This window comes from Lithobates pipiens, unplaced genomic scaffold, assembly GCF_037356315.1.
Source record: "Lithobates pipiens isolate NorthernLeopardFrog02 unplaced genomic scaffold, aLitPip1_a1.2 Scaffold_19, whole genome shotgun sequence".
Classification (NCBI taxonomy): Eukaryota; Metazoa; Chordata; class Amphibia; order Anura; family Ranidae; genus Lithobates; species Lithobates pipiens.
The window spans coordinates 487,131,236-487,148,432 of NW_027507764.1; the positions used below are offsets into that span (position 1 = coordinate 487,131,236).

At 41.0% G+C, this 17,197-nt stretch overlaps 1 protein-coding gene across 5 annotated transcripts in view; it reads left to right on the top strand.

Annotated features, from left to right (window-relative positions):
- Positions 1 to 17,197, top strand: part of LRRCC1 (leucine rich repeat and coiled-coil centrosomal protein 1) — a 116,022-nt gene that overhangs the window by 31,510 nt on the left and 67,315 nt on the right. For 4 of the 5 annotated variants that reach the window (XM_077492954.1, XM_077492958.1, XM_077492957.1 and 1 more), the window contains 4 exons: positions 8,974 to 9,141; positions 12,644 to 12,816; positions 14,089 to 14,304; positions 15,215 to 15,408. In XM_077492954.1, the coding sequence (XP_077349080.1) occupies positions 8,974 to 9,141; positions 12,644 to 12,816; positions 14,089 to 14,304; positions 15,215 to 15,408 (751 nt within the window). The remainder of the gene's footprint in view (positions 1 to 8,973; positions 9,142 to 12,643; positions 12,817 to 14,088; positions 14,305 to 15,214; positions 15,409 to 17,197) is intronic. The other variant, XM_077492955.1, reaches the window with a different exon arrangement.

Consider the following 17,197-nt stretch of genomic DNA (forward strand, 5'->3'; position numbering starts at 1 on the left):
ACTAGACCGATTTTAATATCACAAAGGGTGATCATACAGATCACCACAAAAGAGCAAGGTCTGTCTGGGGTTTTATTCAAATCTTTTCATGGTACCAAAACCAAATGGAGATGTCAGGCCCATTCTTAATCTAAGAAATCTAAATTGGTTCCTGAAGAGCCGCTCTATTTGCATGGAGACAATCAGGTCAGTAGTTTCTATCCTTCTAGGAGGAGAACTTCTGGCATCAATCGACATCAGGGATGCATATCTGCATGTCCCTATATTTCCCGCTCATCAAAAGTTTCTGCGGTTCGAGTTAGAACAGTAGCATTTCCAGTTTGTAGCCCTGCCCTTTGGGCTAGCCACAGCCCCCCGGGTGTTCACCAAAGTGCTGGCCCCACCTCTAGCCAGGTTAAGGGCACAGGGCATAACAGTCATAGCGTACCTAGACGATCTATTGCTAATAGATCAGTCGGTGGCTCGTTTGGAGAAAAGCGTACGCATTTCAACCAACTAGTTGCTTCCGCGACTTTTTTGCAGGATCAAGCTGGAAGGAAAAACAAGTAAGTAATTCTGGTGGCACCAGCATGGCCCAGAAGGTCATGGTATGCAGAAATCGTAAAGATGACAGTGGAGGGCCCATGGTCCCTCCCACTATGGCCAGATCTGCTCTCACAGAGACCGATATGCCATCCTACCTTACTGTCTCTAAATTTAACGGCTTGGCTATTGAAACCCACATTCTGAAGAAACATGTGCTTTCCCAGTCAGTTATCTCTACCCTGATTAATGCAGCTTCCAGAACTATATATTATAGAGTCTGGAGGGCTTACGTTTCCTAGTGTGATTCCAAGGGTTAGCACACTCTGAGATATCGGAGATATATCATAGGCAGAATTCTTGCCTTTCTACAATTAGGGGTAGAAATTAAATTGGCCTTGAGTACTATCAAGGTCCAAGTCTCAGCTTTATCAGTCTTATTTCAGTGACCACTTGCTACTCATTCTTTAGTCCGGGATTTTATACAAGGGGTAATGTGGCTTAATCCGCCCGTCAAACCTCCCTTGAACCCTTGGGACTTAAACTTAGTTTTGTCTGTGTTACAAAAACAGCCATTTGAACCGATACAACATATTCCCTTAGTCCTTTTGACAAGGAAGTTGGTATTTTTGGTTGCTATATCCCCAGCAAGGAGGGTTTCAGAGCCATATTTGATTTTTCTTGAGGACAGAGTGGTATTACGCCCTTATGCAGGCTTTTTGCCAAAAGATATTGAACCTGAACCAAGATATTGTCCTGCCATTGTTTTTTTTTTTCCAAAACCACGTCCCAGGGAAGAGAAGTCACTACATTGTCTTGATGTGGTGAGAGCAGTGTAAGTCTATTTAAAGACAACTGCTCAGATTTATAAGACTGATGTCTTATTTATTCTGCCAGATGGTCCTAAGAAAGGATAGGCAGCATCGAAATCCACTGTTGCTAAGTGGATTCGGCAAGTGATAATTCAAACTTATGATTTAAGGGGTAAGAGTCCCCCCCTTTTAAAAAAAAAAAACAAAAAAACAAACTATTTTCAAATCAATGATGGGAGAATCATGTGAAAAACATAATTGAAAAAAGAAGAAAAGTAAATTCCCGGAAAGAAAAGCAGATTTCCGACCACTAAAATTCTTTTCTGTAGCAACATGCTGTGAAATTGAAGGTTTGGTTGGTCAAATTTTCGAAATCAATGGTAGCACCATCGGATCACAAAACTTATGATTTTGAAAAAGAATTTGTTCGCAATTTGACCCATGTATGGCTTGCATAAGGAACTAATTGTGTATTATCGTTACTAGAGATGCGCCGAAATTTCAGCTGCTGAAAATGGTGTTTCTGGCATATGGAGAAAAAAAGTGGCGCTAATGGGGATGTGTAAAAAATGAGTACTCCCTCGCTAGTGAGGAAATAAATGAGAAACCAAGGTGCTGCAAACACCTTAAGAGTCAAACACTACCCGTATAAAGTAAATAGATCAGTAATTGGCGTTGCATTCCTAAATAAATATAATTAAATAAAAATTGCTTCACTGTAAATAAACACAGTGATAACAATATAGTGCAAATGGCCATAAAAATAAATGACGGTAATAAAGGGCATATGTAATGAAGCAAAAATAATCACATGCAAATGTGTTGAGCAAATAGCTAGAAAAGGTTTTAAATTAACTGTGAATACATAAATAAATAAATATCACATAAATAGATAAATGAATAAGTCCATATAGCAAAAGTGCAAATAGTGCTAATAAGACACAAATGGATGCTCGCCAAGGTCCAAAGTGCACAGTGCAGTGTGAAGGTGTTCTATAGGATCATCAGGTGGAGGTTTTCTATAGAAAAGAGAAAACTTGTTGCACTATAAAGCTGGAAATCTAAATAGCTGCTACCACAATATTGTTGGATGCAATACAAAATATTCAAAAAATTCAGTGTAGCGCTTAAAAAAATATATACAAATAAATACAAACAAAAGTTCATTATTGGTGCCTTGAAGAGATGTCTTTATAATCACTAAATGAAGTCCATTTGGCCTCTTTGAAGAGATAGGAGAAGGAGACCATCACAAGCACCCAATCACACTGCCTCTTACCATCAGCACAAAAACTGTACACAGAAAGCAAAAAGCATGTATGGTCAGGTCTCATATTCCATCCTCTCCTTGGACTGATTTGCCCATACGAGAGAAATACTCTCATCCAGAAACCTCATCAGATGATATACATATAGATCTCAACCTAACCTGATGACGCACTATGGTGACGAAACGTTGGGTGACTGAGGGATCAGTGACGTGACGTGCTAGCTGTGAATCGAGGAGTGGTTCTGCCTTGTTGGTAGGAAGCGCTGGATGCTTTCCTTTCTATATGCCTTTATTGTATTTAGGAAATGTGAGTTTATATTTATTGGGGTTTATGAAATAAAAAAATCTTTTTTTGATGTCTGCGCAATGAGGAAATTTCTCTCATCTTTTTATACATGATAATCGTACTATTGATTTGGAGTACTCCTGTGCAAATAAGGTTGGGCTGAGATCTATATGTATATCATCTGATGAGGTTTCTGGACGAGAGCATTTCTGTTGGATGGGCAAATCAGTCCAAGGAGAGGGTGGAATCTGAGACCTGACCATGCGTGGTTTTTGCTTTCTGTGTACAGTTTTTGTGCTGATGCTAAGAGGCAGTGTGATTGGGTGCTGGTGATGGTCTCCTTCTGCTATCTCTTCAAAGAGCCCAAATGGACTTAATTTAGTGATTATAAAGACATCTCTTCAAGGCACTATATATATATATATATATATATATATATATATATATATATATATATATATATATATATATATATATATATATATATATATATATATATATATATATATATATATATATATATATATATATATATAATATATATAATATATAATGAACTTTTGTTTGTATTTGTATATTTTTGTAGGAGGTGTTCTATAGTGACATCAAATAACTCTGTGGCCGCGTACACACGGGCGGACTGTTCGTCCAACTTTGTCCGCTGAACAGTGTTTCAGCGGACAGTCCGCTCGTGTGTGGGCTTCAGCGGACAGTCTGACGAACAAAGTTTTTCGGAATTTCCGTAAGACTGTCCGCTGAAACTTGGTTTGAACAGTCCGCTCGTGTGTAGGCTTGTTCGGCAAACTAAGTCTCGCGCATGCTCAGAAAGAATTTACACGGCGAAGGTTGCATTGCAGTGTATCGGACGCCGAATTTCTCGTCCCGTCGTACGTGCCGTTCACGTCATCGCGCAAGTTTTCAGCGGACTGTTCGTTCGTCGTGTGTGGTCAAGTCCGCTCATGCAAATTTTGAACGGACTGTTTGTCAAACTGTTTGACGAACCTAGTTGGGCGGACAGTCCGCCCGTGTGTACGCGGCCTGTGACTTTCTGTGGAAGGTGGATCTTCAGTGTATAAAACACCCATGGGTGTACTAAATTATTACCTTACTGCTGTAAGGTAAACGGCATTAACCACTGGAGATCCGCGCTATAGCCGAATGACGGCTACAGCGTGGACCTGCTTTGCCAGGACTACGTCTATTGACATCGTCCCGTGCACGAGCGGCCTGCGCGCCCCCTGAGGGGCACGCGCGATGCGCTCTGTAATCAGCGAGTCTGAGACTTGCCTGATCACGGATCGGAGCAAGGGGTTGATCCCGACCCCTTACCACGTGATCAGCTGTCAGCCAATGACAGCTGATCATGTGACACAACAGAGCCGGCAATCGGCTATTTTTCCTCCTCGCGCTGAAAGCGTGAGGAGGAAAAAAAAAGCCGATCACCGGCGGCCGTGAGAGGGACTTCAGTCCCAATCATGGGCAGCTCATCAGTGCCCACCTGCCCCCTGCCAGTGCCACCTAAATATTAAAGTGCCACCCATCAGTGCCCACAGTGCCACCTATCAGTGCCCACAATCTGCCTCAACAACAGTGCTGCACCTCAGTGCCACATATCCGTGCCCATCAGTGTCATCTACCAGTGCCCAGCAGTGCCACCTATCAGTGCCCATCAGTCCCATCTATCAGTGGTACCTATCAGTGCCCCTTAACCACTTCCCACCCGGCCAATGCATATATACGGCCGGGTGGGAGCCGTCTATTCCTGACAGGCCGTTCAGGAACGTCCTTCAGGAGTAGCGGGATCGCGCGCGCTCGCGCAGCGGCGCGATCCCGATGTGCTCGTGTCACCCGGACACGGCACATCTCAGATCGGCAGGAGGGCTCTGTGATTGGCCCTCCTGATCACATGACGGCCGTGTCCAATCACGGCCGTCATGTGATGTAAACAAACAGCCGGTTGCTAGGCAATCGGCTCTCCTCTCCTCACACGGAAGTCACCGCTGAGGAGAGGAGAGCAGAACGCTGCAGCCGGCTGATGATCAGTGAGTATGGGCTGCTTTTTACAGCTTTTTACTCACTGATCATCAGTGTAGTGTCAACACACAACACAGTAAAAACACAGTCCCCACATATGTCCTCAAAACACACATGTCCCCAAAACATACATGTCCCCAAATAATAAAAACACATGTCCCTAATAATAAAAACATGTCCCCCACATATGTCCCACTAAAATCACATGTCCCAATGATTATCTGCACACATATGTACGTGATCACCTGCACACATATGTACATGATCATTTGCGTACATATGTCCGTGATCACACAAACCAATTATTATACACTTAACGGAATTTTTTTTACCAAAAACATGTAGCAGAATACATTTTGGCTTAAATTTATGACAAAATTTGATTTTATTGGATTTCTTTTCAAATAGAAAAAATAAAATATTGTTTTTTTTCCAAATTTCCGCTATTTTTGCGCTTATATCGCAAAAAAAAAAAAAAAACGGAGTCGTGAATAAATAACACCAAAATAAAGCTCTATTTGTGCGAACAAAATGATAACAATTTCATTTGGGTACAGTGTAGCATGACCGCGCAATTGTCACTGAAAGCGCTAGAGCGCTGAAAGCTGAAAATTGGGCTGGGAAGGAAGGGGGTGAAAGTGCCCTGTATTGTAGTGGTTAATGACACCCATCCATGCCACCTATCAGTGCCATCTTATCTGTGCCCATGAGTGCTGCCTTATCTGTGCCCCATCAGTACTGCCTTATCTGTGCCTATCGGTGCCACCTTACCTGTGCCTATTAGTGCCGCCTTAACTGTGCCTATCACTGCCCACCAGTGCCGCCTCATCAGCGCATTTCAATGAAGGAGAAAAATGACCTGTTTGCAAAATTTTATAACAAACTATTAAACATGATTTTTTATTTTGCATCTTTTTTTGTTTAGCAAAAAATAAAACTCTCAGCTGTAATTAAATACCACCAAAAGAAAGCTCTATTTGTGGGAAAAAAATGATAAAAATTTCATTTGGGTACAGTGTTGTATGACTGCATAATTGTCATTCAAAGCGCATCAGTGCTGAAAGCTGAAAATTGGTCTGGGCAGGAGGGGGGTTTAAGTTCCCAGTAAGCAAGTGGTTAAGAGAGAGAAGGGAGCAAATCACTCGAGATGAAATGGTTCCTGCGCTTCCTCAATTTGATATTCTTGCCCCTTTTTATTGCATTTCTACTCTGTATGCTGTTTAAAACATACAATAAAAATTCTTGGTTAAAAAAAAAAAGTAGCATGGATGCGTTCTTGCTGTGTTCTCAGTGCATTTCAATGGGGAGGTGCGTTTTTTTGGTCAGTTAAAAAAAATGCATTAGAAACTTTTTTTTTTTTTGCCACTACAGCGAATTCTCCAGAGGGACATAAATCAACTTTCCGTTTATCACTGTCTCATTTCGTCTTCACATCATTGTAGCATCTCATTATATATCAGAAATTATCAATATCAATAACAATTAAATTAAATATTTTTCCCTTATTAAATTCATATCTTTTATTCATCATACGCCTCTTTATTATTCCCATTCCCATTACCCATCCCCCCCCCCTCCTTTCCCAAGCTAAATGTCAGCGTTTTCCCATCTCCTCTTATCCTCCTCCCATATTGGTCTATTATGGTCTTAAATAATCTGCATAACTCCAATCCTTCTTAAAATCTTTCCAACATTTCCATTTTTTTATTATCTTCTCCACTACTCAACTTTTCCATCTTGTATACCTCTTCAACTGCATCTACCCACTCCCACATCGTTGGACTTTCCACCTCCTGCCACTTTTTGGGAATCAGTTTCTTCGCAAGGAGGTGTGGGATGATAGTTTCTGATATTGTTTTTCGTTACTCTTTGTTCCGTGGAAAAGTACAATCCAAGGATCCACCTTCACGCTTATTTTAGTTATTTCTCTTATCTTTTGCAAGATCTTTCCCCAATAGATTTTGATTTTTGGGCATCCCCACCATAGATGTGCCATTGTTCCTGTGGTTTTACAGCCCCTCCAACATTCTGCCGATCTTCCCTGTTGGTATTTTGCAGTCTTATCCGGCGTGTTGTACCATCTAGTTAGGCACTTCTAGTTCATTTAGGCTGTTTTACTGTCTATTGCCGAACAATGTGTTAATCTTAATATTTTGCTTATGGTGTCTTTATCCCTCTGTGTTCCTAATTCCTTTTCCCACTTTTTGATATATGGCGGGGTCTCCAGCTCTCCCACCGACATCAACAGTCCATACATCCTGGATACAATTCCTTTAGAGTTGTCTGTTGTACAGAGTCGCTCCAACATGGTCAGCTCCTCTCCAGATCTTATTGGTTGAGGTAAGCTTCCAATAAAATGGGCCAGCTGGAGATACTGCCATTCGCACATTACCATTAAGCCCTTATGTGCTAATTCCCTAAGTGTTATGAGTTTCCCTTCTTTCATAATATCTTTTATTTGTATTTTTTCTTTTTTTTATCCAATTACCTCCTATTTCCTTTTTCCCCGGGGAAAAAACTCATTTTCCTTCAGTGCTATAAACGGTGAATTAAAGTGCCCATTTGATTTTTTATAAACCCCATCCCACATTTTTAATGCTATTCATGTCAGCTCATTTGTGTTCGCATCCAAAACCCTAAATTTTGGAGGGTTCCATACTATTTTATCTAAATGTGCCTTACTATATGTGTATTCTAGGTGTATCCACCTTTTCTCATTTCCTGTCTCGCCCACCCATTCGACAATTCTAGACAGCACTATTGCCTTGTAATAGTTGTATATATCCGGGACTGCAAGCCCCCCTCGCTTTTTTCCCTGTTTTAATACTGAATAGGAAATCCTTGGTTTTTTATTCTTCCATATAAATTTAAGCAATAAGGATTTCAACTTTGAAAAATAACCAGCAGGGATTTCGATCGGCATCATTTGGAATTTGTACAAGATCTTTGGGAGGATAAACATCTTTAATGCGTTTATTCATCCCAGCCATGATAATGGACTATTACCAAGTCTTCTAAGTTCTTTTTTAATTTCGTTTAATAGTGGGATGTAATTTAGTTGATATATCTTCTTTAAGGAATTTGCCAGTTTTATACCTAAAATATTTCAACTCTTTACTCCATGTATATTTGCATTCTTTTTGGATCTGTTGTACTTCTTGTTTACTAAGGTTGATGTTCAAAATTTCAGATTTTATTTGGTTAATTTTAAAATTCGACAATTCCCCATAATATTCCAGGGCCTTATTTAACTTGGGTAATGTGTTCTTAGGGTTGCTAATATAGAACAATACGTCGTCTGCAAAGGCAGCCAATTTATGTACCTCTTTCCCCACTTAAATTCCTGTAATTTCCGGGTTATTTCGAATTGTAGAAAGTAATGGCTCTAACGATAATACAAATAAAAGGGGGGACAGAGGGCACCCCTGTCTAGTCCCATTTTCCATCTCAAAGGGCAAGGAGGGAGACCCATTTATCTTTATAGTTGCTGTAGGGTGATAATATAATGTTTTCATTAGACAACATTTTTAACACCACAAAGGAAGCACAATGGACCAGTGTGAAAACATACATAGAATTTAAAGAGATGCATTTTTCTTGAGCTTTTCTTGCACCAATACAGGCTGACCAATAAATTCATATTCATTTAATTTCATGATGTTAATTAAAAAGTCAAATGTATACATTTTTATATATAAAATTGTACTATATTTTTTTTAAACTGTCATTTAAATTTTTTGGCCAAGTCTACCCTGCATTTTCGGTTTCAGCACCAAGATTTCCATTCGGTGCTCCTCCTAATCATTACTGCACCAATTAGACTTGATTACTAAAATATATATATATTTTTTTGTAATGGATGTAAATTACAGCACAGCCTTGTTTTTTGCTTTGTGTCACTCAATAATCGGTTTGTTTTACAATGAAAGGATTGTAGCAGCCCAACTTGAACCCAGGTTACCGCCATAGTAAATCACAGCTGAATATAAATCTCACCTACGTTCTAGCCGGATTTCATGTGTATTTGGTGTCTTGTCCCTGTTTTCCAGGTTTAATACCGCTCCATGGATGGAATCACAAGCTTAGCCACCTTTATCTCCATAGCAACTGCATTAATAGCATGGACCATGTACTACAGAGTATGGTGGGGTTACAGTTTTTAGCTCACCTTACATTGCAGCAGGATGGCAAAGGCAACCATGTTTGTTTTGTAGCAGGTAACCAGTATAATATTTTTTTCTTTTGTTAGCTACATTATTACAGCAAAAACTTGTTACACTGTCACAGACAGTTACACTAATACAGACTAATTAGTGGTTGAAGGTAGATGATGAGCTACTTGAGATGGCCTCAGCAACTTGTTTTAGTAAATGGATTAAATTATTAATTGGGTGTGCTGTCTCTTTAAATGTAATTTATGAAAACATTTTGCTATGTGCAATCATCCAGCAATACAAATAAAATGTAAATGAAATCAATATGTGCATTTTGTGTAACAGATTTATCATGCAATAAAGATTAACCACTTCCCGACCAGCGCACGACAATGTACGTCGGCAGAATGGCACGGGCAGGCATATTGGCGTACAGGTACGTCCAATATTCAATGCCACCCTGCCATCGGGAGCGTGCCGCCGGCGGCGCGCTCCCGCACTGGTCGGGACCCCCGTGAGTCCGGTCGCGGGACCCGCGGACTAGATCGCCGCGGGCAACCCCGCGATCGTCTCATGGAGCGGCCAAATGGAGGAAATGCTGTGTAAACAACATTTCTCCATTCTGCCTAGCAACTAGTGACGCTGATCTCTGCTCCATGTGATTGGAGCAGAGATCAGTGTTCACTAAATGAAAGCCCAACCCCCCCCCCACAGTTAGTAACACACCCCTAGGAACACTTAACCCCTACACTGCCACCCACTGGTTAACCCTTTCACTGCCAGTGTCATTTACACAGGAATCACTGCATTTATATAGTAGTGATTACTGTATAAATGACAATGGTCCCAAAAATGTGTCAAAAATGTCCCATGGGTCCCCCACAATGTCGCAGTCACAATAAAAATCGCTGATCGCCGCCATTACTAGTAAAAAAAAAAAAAATAAATAAAAAATTATTAATAAAAATGCTATAAAACTATCCCTATTTTGTAAACGCTATAACTTTTGCGCAAACCAATCAATAATCACTTATTGCGATTTTTATATATTTTTTTTTATTTATTTTTTTTACCAAAAATATGTAGAAGAATACGTATCGGCCTAAACTGAGGGAAAAAAATGTTTTTTTATATATTTTTGGGGGATATTTATTATAACAAAAAGTAAAAAATAATGTGTTTTTTTCAAAATTGTCGCTCTATTTTTGGCTATAGCGCAAAAAAGAAAAACCGTAGGGGTGATCAAATACCACCAAAAGAAAGCTCTATTTGTGGTAAAAAAAGGACGTCAATTTTGTTTGGGAGCCACATCGCACGACCGCGCAATTGTCAGTTAAAGTGACGCAGTGCCGAATCGCAAAAAGGGGTCTGGTCTTTGACCAGCAAATTGGTCCGGTCTGCAAGTGGTTAAATATGTAAAAAAAAAAAAAATTATAATCATGTGACCAAAATGTATCAATTCAGAACTCCAAATTCAACATCATAAACTCTAAATCCATATAGCATATGTGGATGAATAAAAATGCAATTTCGCAATAACCTAATAAATATACTGAATAATAAGTCCAATAATTCATAGAATGTCCCAAAACTGGTGCTGTGAAAGATCCAAATACACAAAATCTCTTTCAAAAGTTCTCCACCACCAAGTGTACAAACTCCTTGCCAGAAAGATCAGACCTCTAAACTATAGGAGTTCAGTCTAGCACAGATGTAATAAACCCAGGTTCAGCAGCCTGGGATGTATCATCAGCAGCCTGTCCCAATAGATTGCTCCAGCATCTCTCCTAGGACTCCGGCAGCTCTGCACGTCAAACTCTGTGATATGTAATTTAGAGGTAACGGGCATAAACTCCATGGCCCAGTATCAAATAAATAAAGTCCAAGTTTTTAAAAAAAAATACTCGCATGGATAGTGATCAACCAGCATGAGACATCGAAAAATGGCTGCCTGACTCTGGTGTGCATAATGATGTCACAAGTAAGCTCCTCCTAATGTTTTTTTTTTTTTTTTTGGAAAAACACGTCTTTGGAGGGGACTGTTGCATTCCCCATGGTTCCATTGCAAAGGTAAATATATCTGACACTTTGTTAAATTTATAAGCTGTCTGGAGCTCTGTGTTTATGAGGTCTATTTGAAAGACAAAGACCAATCAACAACATAATCTGCTATTTAGTGAAAAAATATATATAATCAGCGCAATAAACAATGTGACTGTGAAAATAAAAATAAAATAATCAATATAATAGCCTACTAATAGGCTTGACGTGATTGCTGCCCACACCACTTAGAGTGTATCTACTTGAGACTCACAATAGGTAATAAACAAAATATAATATATATATATAGTTGTAGCTCAACCAAAAGCTCATAAATCAAGTCCAAATATTGTCAAAATTCCACCATAGTGCAACTTTCAGTGACAGTTCATGGATATCCAATGACTTCCGTGACCACCACCTCTAGCTTGAATGCCCGCTGACCTCCCATTGTAGACCCCACTACAGAGTCACACAAGCCTGTAGTAATATCTCTCAGTATGCCTCGGGGAAACCCTTCCTCCTCCTGGTGTTCCTGGACAAGACAGACCCCCTCCCAGGTTCTCATGATATGGACCCCATTACAGAGTGACACACGCCTGGTGAAATTATCTCTCAGGGTACCTCGGGAACATGAATCCTCATCACAGTGCACCTAGACAGCTCAGACCTCCTCCTGGGATCTCATTCAGTCATGTGTAGCAATACAAAACAAAGGCAAACCATAGTGCTATCTGCTAATAACATTTAATACAACTTAACTCGGGGATAAAATACTCACGAATATGAAACATTCATATCATCAATAATGATGAGAATGGAAAAAAACTTCCTGAATGGTGGCACTTCACACCTGTACACGTTACGCTCTCTAACCTGCTGAAGAAGCTCATTAGAGAGCGTAACGTAACAGGTGTGAGGTGCCGCCATTCAGAATGTTTTTCTCTGTTCAACTCATTATTGATCCCTGAGTTGAGTTGTGTTAAATGTTATTAGCAGAGAGCACTATGGTTTGCCTGTGTTTTATATGGCTACACATGACTAAAGGATTCAGGATTTATATAGCTCCAACAGTTTACGCTGCGCTTTACAACATTAATTTGTTGCCTGACCTGCCTGAAAACGGCTAAACTTGTCATCTTTTTCCATGGGCATCTTAATGTAGGAACATTCTAGTTGTTTAGTCTCATTAGCTGATTCCCCCCCCGTATTGAATTGTATATTAATTGTACGGTCTGCCCTAATGTTATAAAGTGCTGCGTAAACGGTCGACACTATATAAATCCTTTATAATTATAATAACAATAATAATTAGCCATGATGAATAAAAACGGGGTGTTAAAGGAGATGCTGCAAACTGCTTCCTTTTTTAATGATCGAATTTTTGGAAAATCTATAATTCTATTCCTGCTATTTTTTGATTGTAAATCCATTGGATTTTAGCACTGTGGTCATTATATGTAATTTAGAGATTGTCCTAAATTGTCTAAACTCTCATTCCAAAAACTATTATTTTTGTCTTTAGGATACCGAAATGTGGTTCTTGGAAACCTGGCACAGTTAAAAGCTCTGGATGGTGTTGGTAGATCAGGCGAGCCTGTTCTTGGGTTTGATGTAGAGTCTTTAGATGTTCCCAATCTTGACTTCCTGGAATATTTGATCACCTGTGATAATGATCCTGGCAGCAAAGAATTAAAGGTACCACGTTTGCCATTGTTTATTGTCTAATGAAGATTAGAAAATGTTAGTAAGCATCAAAATAGTTGTTCAGGGCAATGTCCTAGCTTTGTTTTTTGCTTTTTTCTGGCTCTCAGATTTGAGGCTTGCACTCTTTTTGTTAATGGTGCAGACTCAAACTGATAAGATTGATGCTGTATGTAATAATTGAAAGCCTAATCAATAGTGTGTTGATGGTGGCATAAACTATTAACGTATATCTAAACTAAAGGTGGCTGCTCTAGTTTCCTTTTTTCTGGATTTTTTTACTTTTACCTTGCTGTCCTGTGAATAACACAATTCCTGCCCTGTGGCTACACTCACCCCACTGTATTTCTGGCAAGAGAGAGAGCCATGGTTTTCATTCAGACTGGACTTCAAAAATGTGTTCCTTTCTTCTCCATTACAAGAGGGTGAAGAGATAGTTTACAAAAGGAAGATAATATTGCTTGCGCTTTCCGTTCAGTTAACAGGAAGTGACAAGGACACTGTATTAGTAATTACAAAATTGGAAGGGCTTGTTAAAAAATGTTCTTATACTGAAAAAAGAAACCACTGCAGTCACCACCTGGACTGGTAAGCTACAACACTTATCTGTATTCATAAAGGGCTATTAAAGGAGAAGTACAGCCAAAGCTCATTTGGTTGTACTTTTCCAGAGAAACACAGGAGTGCAGATCATTCTGCACTCCTGTGATCTGTTTCCTTCCAGGCTCAGGAAGGATCACAACCATATGGTCGGGACCCACCCACATGTCTGGACTGGCACCCGGCTCAGCCTCTCAGCAAGCCACTGAGAGCCTGAGCCGGGTGCTCCCGCCCCCCTCAACAACCCAGTGCTCCAGGGAGCGAGGAGAGGCAGAGCAGAGAGCGGTGACTGACAGCCACCGGCTCTCTGCTCTGCTGAGAACTGAGCGATCAGCAGGTTTTGATTGCTCAGGTCTCAGTCTTAGAGCTGGCAGAGACAAATGCAGCATCGGACTGATGTTGCATCCACCTAGGTAAGTATGATTCAGAAAAAATTCTCATACATCTTTTTAAATAAAATACTGTCTTACAGCCCTTGGTTAGGCATTTGTGTGTACTGGGCCTTTAGTATTGCTACTCTTTATTGTTTAGGAAAATAGACATTAAATGCGTTTGACACAGAGCATTATTTAAAGGAAATATATTTAATTTTATAGGGCTAAAAATAAAATTTTAAATGTCCCATTGCTAAATGATTTAAACACTGCACATTTATTTTATCACCAGAGCTCAACAAGTGGTCCTGTCATAACACCTCGAATCGATCAGGTTTTATCGCAGTATCGGCAGAGGCCTGTTGGCCTCAGTTCAGGGCACTTAAGTAGATGTATAGATGCTACGACCTCATCAGACCAAGAGTCCACCAAACATCATGATTCCACCAACATTCTGCGTGAAATGAGGATTAAGAAGTTGGAGGAGCAGATATCGGAACTTCTGAAGGTTTTTGACTTCTTACCTTGGTTGTGGCTCATTTTGTAATGTTCAAGCTGAACTCTAGGATTTTGGATACTTTGTAAAATGTACTGGCATACCACCTTGTGGACTTATCTCTATTATCTACAGCTGACGGTTTTACGGAGCTCTGTGAGTGCAATTTTTACAGCGCTCCCCGCGCTCTGACAGGAGATATGGGACTTACACAGCAACAGCTCTACCCGACCCTCCTCTCCACTGTCTGTTCACAGAAGGCTTGTATTTTTTGAATGAGTTCACATAATACAGAGCATTCTGTGATTGGTCAGGAAGGATTAAGGGGCTGGCACAACAGCTGTGTGTGACTGCAACTGCAGCAGCTGAGACCAGAATGTCCAGTGCTGGAACACGAAGTATAGCAAGCACGCTGTTCCTGGCACTCAGTAAACATGTCAATTGTAAATTAACCACATCCCGGCCTATAGCAAAATGATGGCTGTGAGGTGGCTCTCCCACTCTGACTGGATGTCATAGGATGTCCAGCAGAACAAGCCACTCGTGCGCACCCCCGGGGGCACACAGCACGGCGATCGGTAGTGTAATTTTTTATATTTTTTTGCATTTGTTTAGTAAAAAATAAAAAACCCAGTTGTGATCAAATACCGCCACTGCTCTATATGTGGGAAAAAAATGAAAAAAAATTCATATGGGTACAGTGTTGCATGACAGCACAATTGTCGGTCAAAGTGCGACAGCGCTGAAAGCTGAAAATTGGCCTGGGCAGGAAGATGCTGAAAGTGGCAGGTATTCAAGTGGTTAAAAAAGGAAAGTCCAGAAGCTTGCGTGCCCCTTGTTGGACATAATACAGCACAAGTGACTGAATTCTTGGAGTTCAGCTTTGAAGTGGCAGTTTTTAATGTATTTCTTTTATTTACAGGCTCCACGACCCAAACCGGAAACTCCTATAAAACCCAAGAGAGACACTGACCCCACAACTGAGAGTGACTTTGAAAGTGAGAAGGAAAATGTAAAGACCTCTGTAATTAAAAGGAGCAAAATTCCTGCTTCGAAGAATAGACAGACACAGAAACAAAACTGTCATCAGCAATCAAAGACCCGAACTTCAACTAGGTATCCCTGTGGCTAATCGCCTCTTAATCTTATTATTTACAAATCATTTTGTGAGCGCAATATTCCTTTTTGAAGTCCACATGAAAAATGCCTATTGCTGTGAGAACATCCATTAATCTTGCAGAAAAGAAACTAATGTGCAAGTGTATATGCTTCTAGTCCTCAGGCCCAATGCCAAATTGAAAAATGATTATCAGTTTTTGTCAAGGTAACTGATACATACTGATGCTGTTAAACTTGGTCTGCGCATCTATACTTCAAAAAATTCTGGTCATGAAAGGGTTAAGGAAATGGTGTTGGTAACCAATTATTCAAATTGAATTTCTTTATCCGTACTTCATGGGACACAGATGCTATAGTAATTACTATGTGGGTTATAGTCCACCTTCAGGTGCTGGACACTGGTACACCCTAAACAGGAAGTTGCATCCCTATATAACCCCTCCCCTTCCGGTAGTATCTCAGTTTTTTCACCAGTGTCTAAGGTGTTGGTCACGAGTGGAGATGTGCTGTGCTGAGCTCCACTGGAGCAATCCTTGCTGGGGCTAGCTATGCAGCCGGATCCATTCAAAGTGTCTTTTAGGCCGAATTGAATGGTACTCGGGCCTCGTATCCAAAGAAACAAGGTTTATACCTGTAACGCTTCTCTTTTTAGAGAGCTGGACCCCAGAATACAGTACTTTTGGTATTAAGGCCATAAAGTTTTACTGGCGGGGTGCTTTTTTACAGGTCCAGGATTGTGGGTTCCCCGAGGGTCCCCGGTTCCTGAAGGTTTGTTAACAGAGCCCACCGTGAAGGCTGAAGATTGGGTCTGTTGTTTTTTACCACTGAAAACCCTGCGGTAGGAAAGGTAAGTGGATTTTTCTAAGAAATCTTTGCATTTTCTAATGAAATGTCTCCTTTAATTAGTAAATGTTGTCATGCCTAAGTGTCACCACTGGGGGCTGTATAGCGCAAATACCTTCTCGTGCTTTCTCAAGAGATCACGCTGTGTCCGAAGCAGCAGGCTTCTTTTTCTTCAGCAGGCAGACCTCCAGGAAGTCTGGGGGGGTTTTCCTCTTCTCCAGACACCCCCCACCTGGGCTGTACTCTCCCACTCTCCTCGAGGTAAGCGTTGGGAGAGAGCAAAAAAAAACAAAAAAAAATTCAGCACACTGCTCCTACTCGGTGGCGGCTTCCAGGTCCCCTCCTCGCCATTTCTCCCACACAGAACGATCCCATCGGACCAGAGGCCTGCGCAGAAAAGCTTTTTTTCTCTTTCGTTCACTGACTGACACAGCTCCATTAATCTTGACCATAGGGTTGTTACGCCACCTTCAGGAGAGGACTTGGCAGAACATGTTATACATGTGAAAAAACAGAACTTTACAGTTCCGCCCAGGGAGTGGTCCCTCCAGTGACATCCCCTCAGCCTGCTTCCTGCAGCTCAGTTTTTTTCTGCCTAGTGAAGGAGATGGACCTAGGAACCATGCGGGCCCATGGGTCCTGGGATTTTTTTGCAGAAGTTTGTCTCTTGCGCAAGATTTTGGATCCTGTGATCTACTATCAACAGCCGGCTCGGTGACAGGCTGGATACCCTTATCTATGCAGTTTCCTCAGCCTGGCCATCGAGCGTGTGCAGACCATAGCTACGCGCTGGGTCGGCCACAACATGCCCCTCAGGATCCAGGGGCGGCCGGTGAGCGCGACGCTCCTGGGCACACATATGACTGGGCTACTGATGTCTGCATCACAGTGTGCCGTGTGGCCAGCAGGCACCCCGTACTCTTTGGGAGTGGGTCTGTGATGG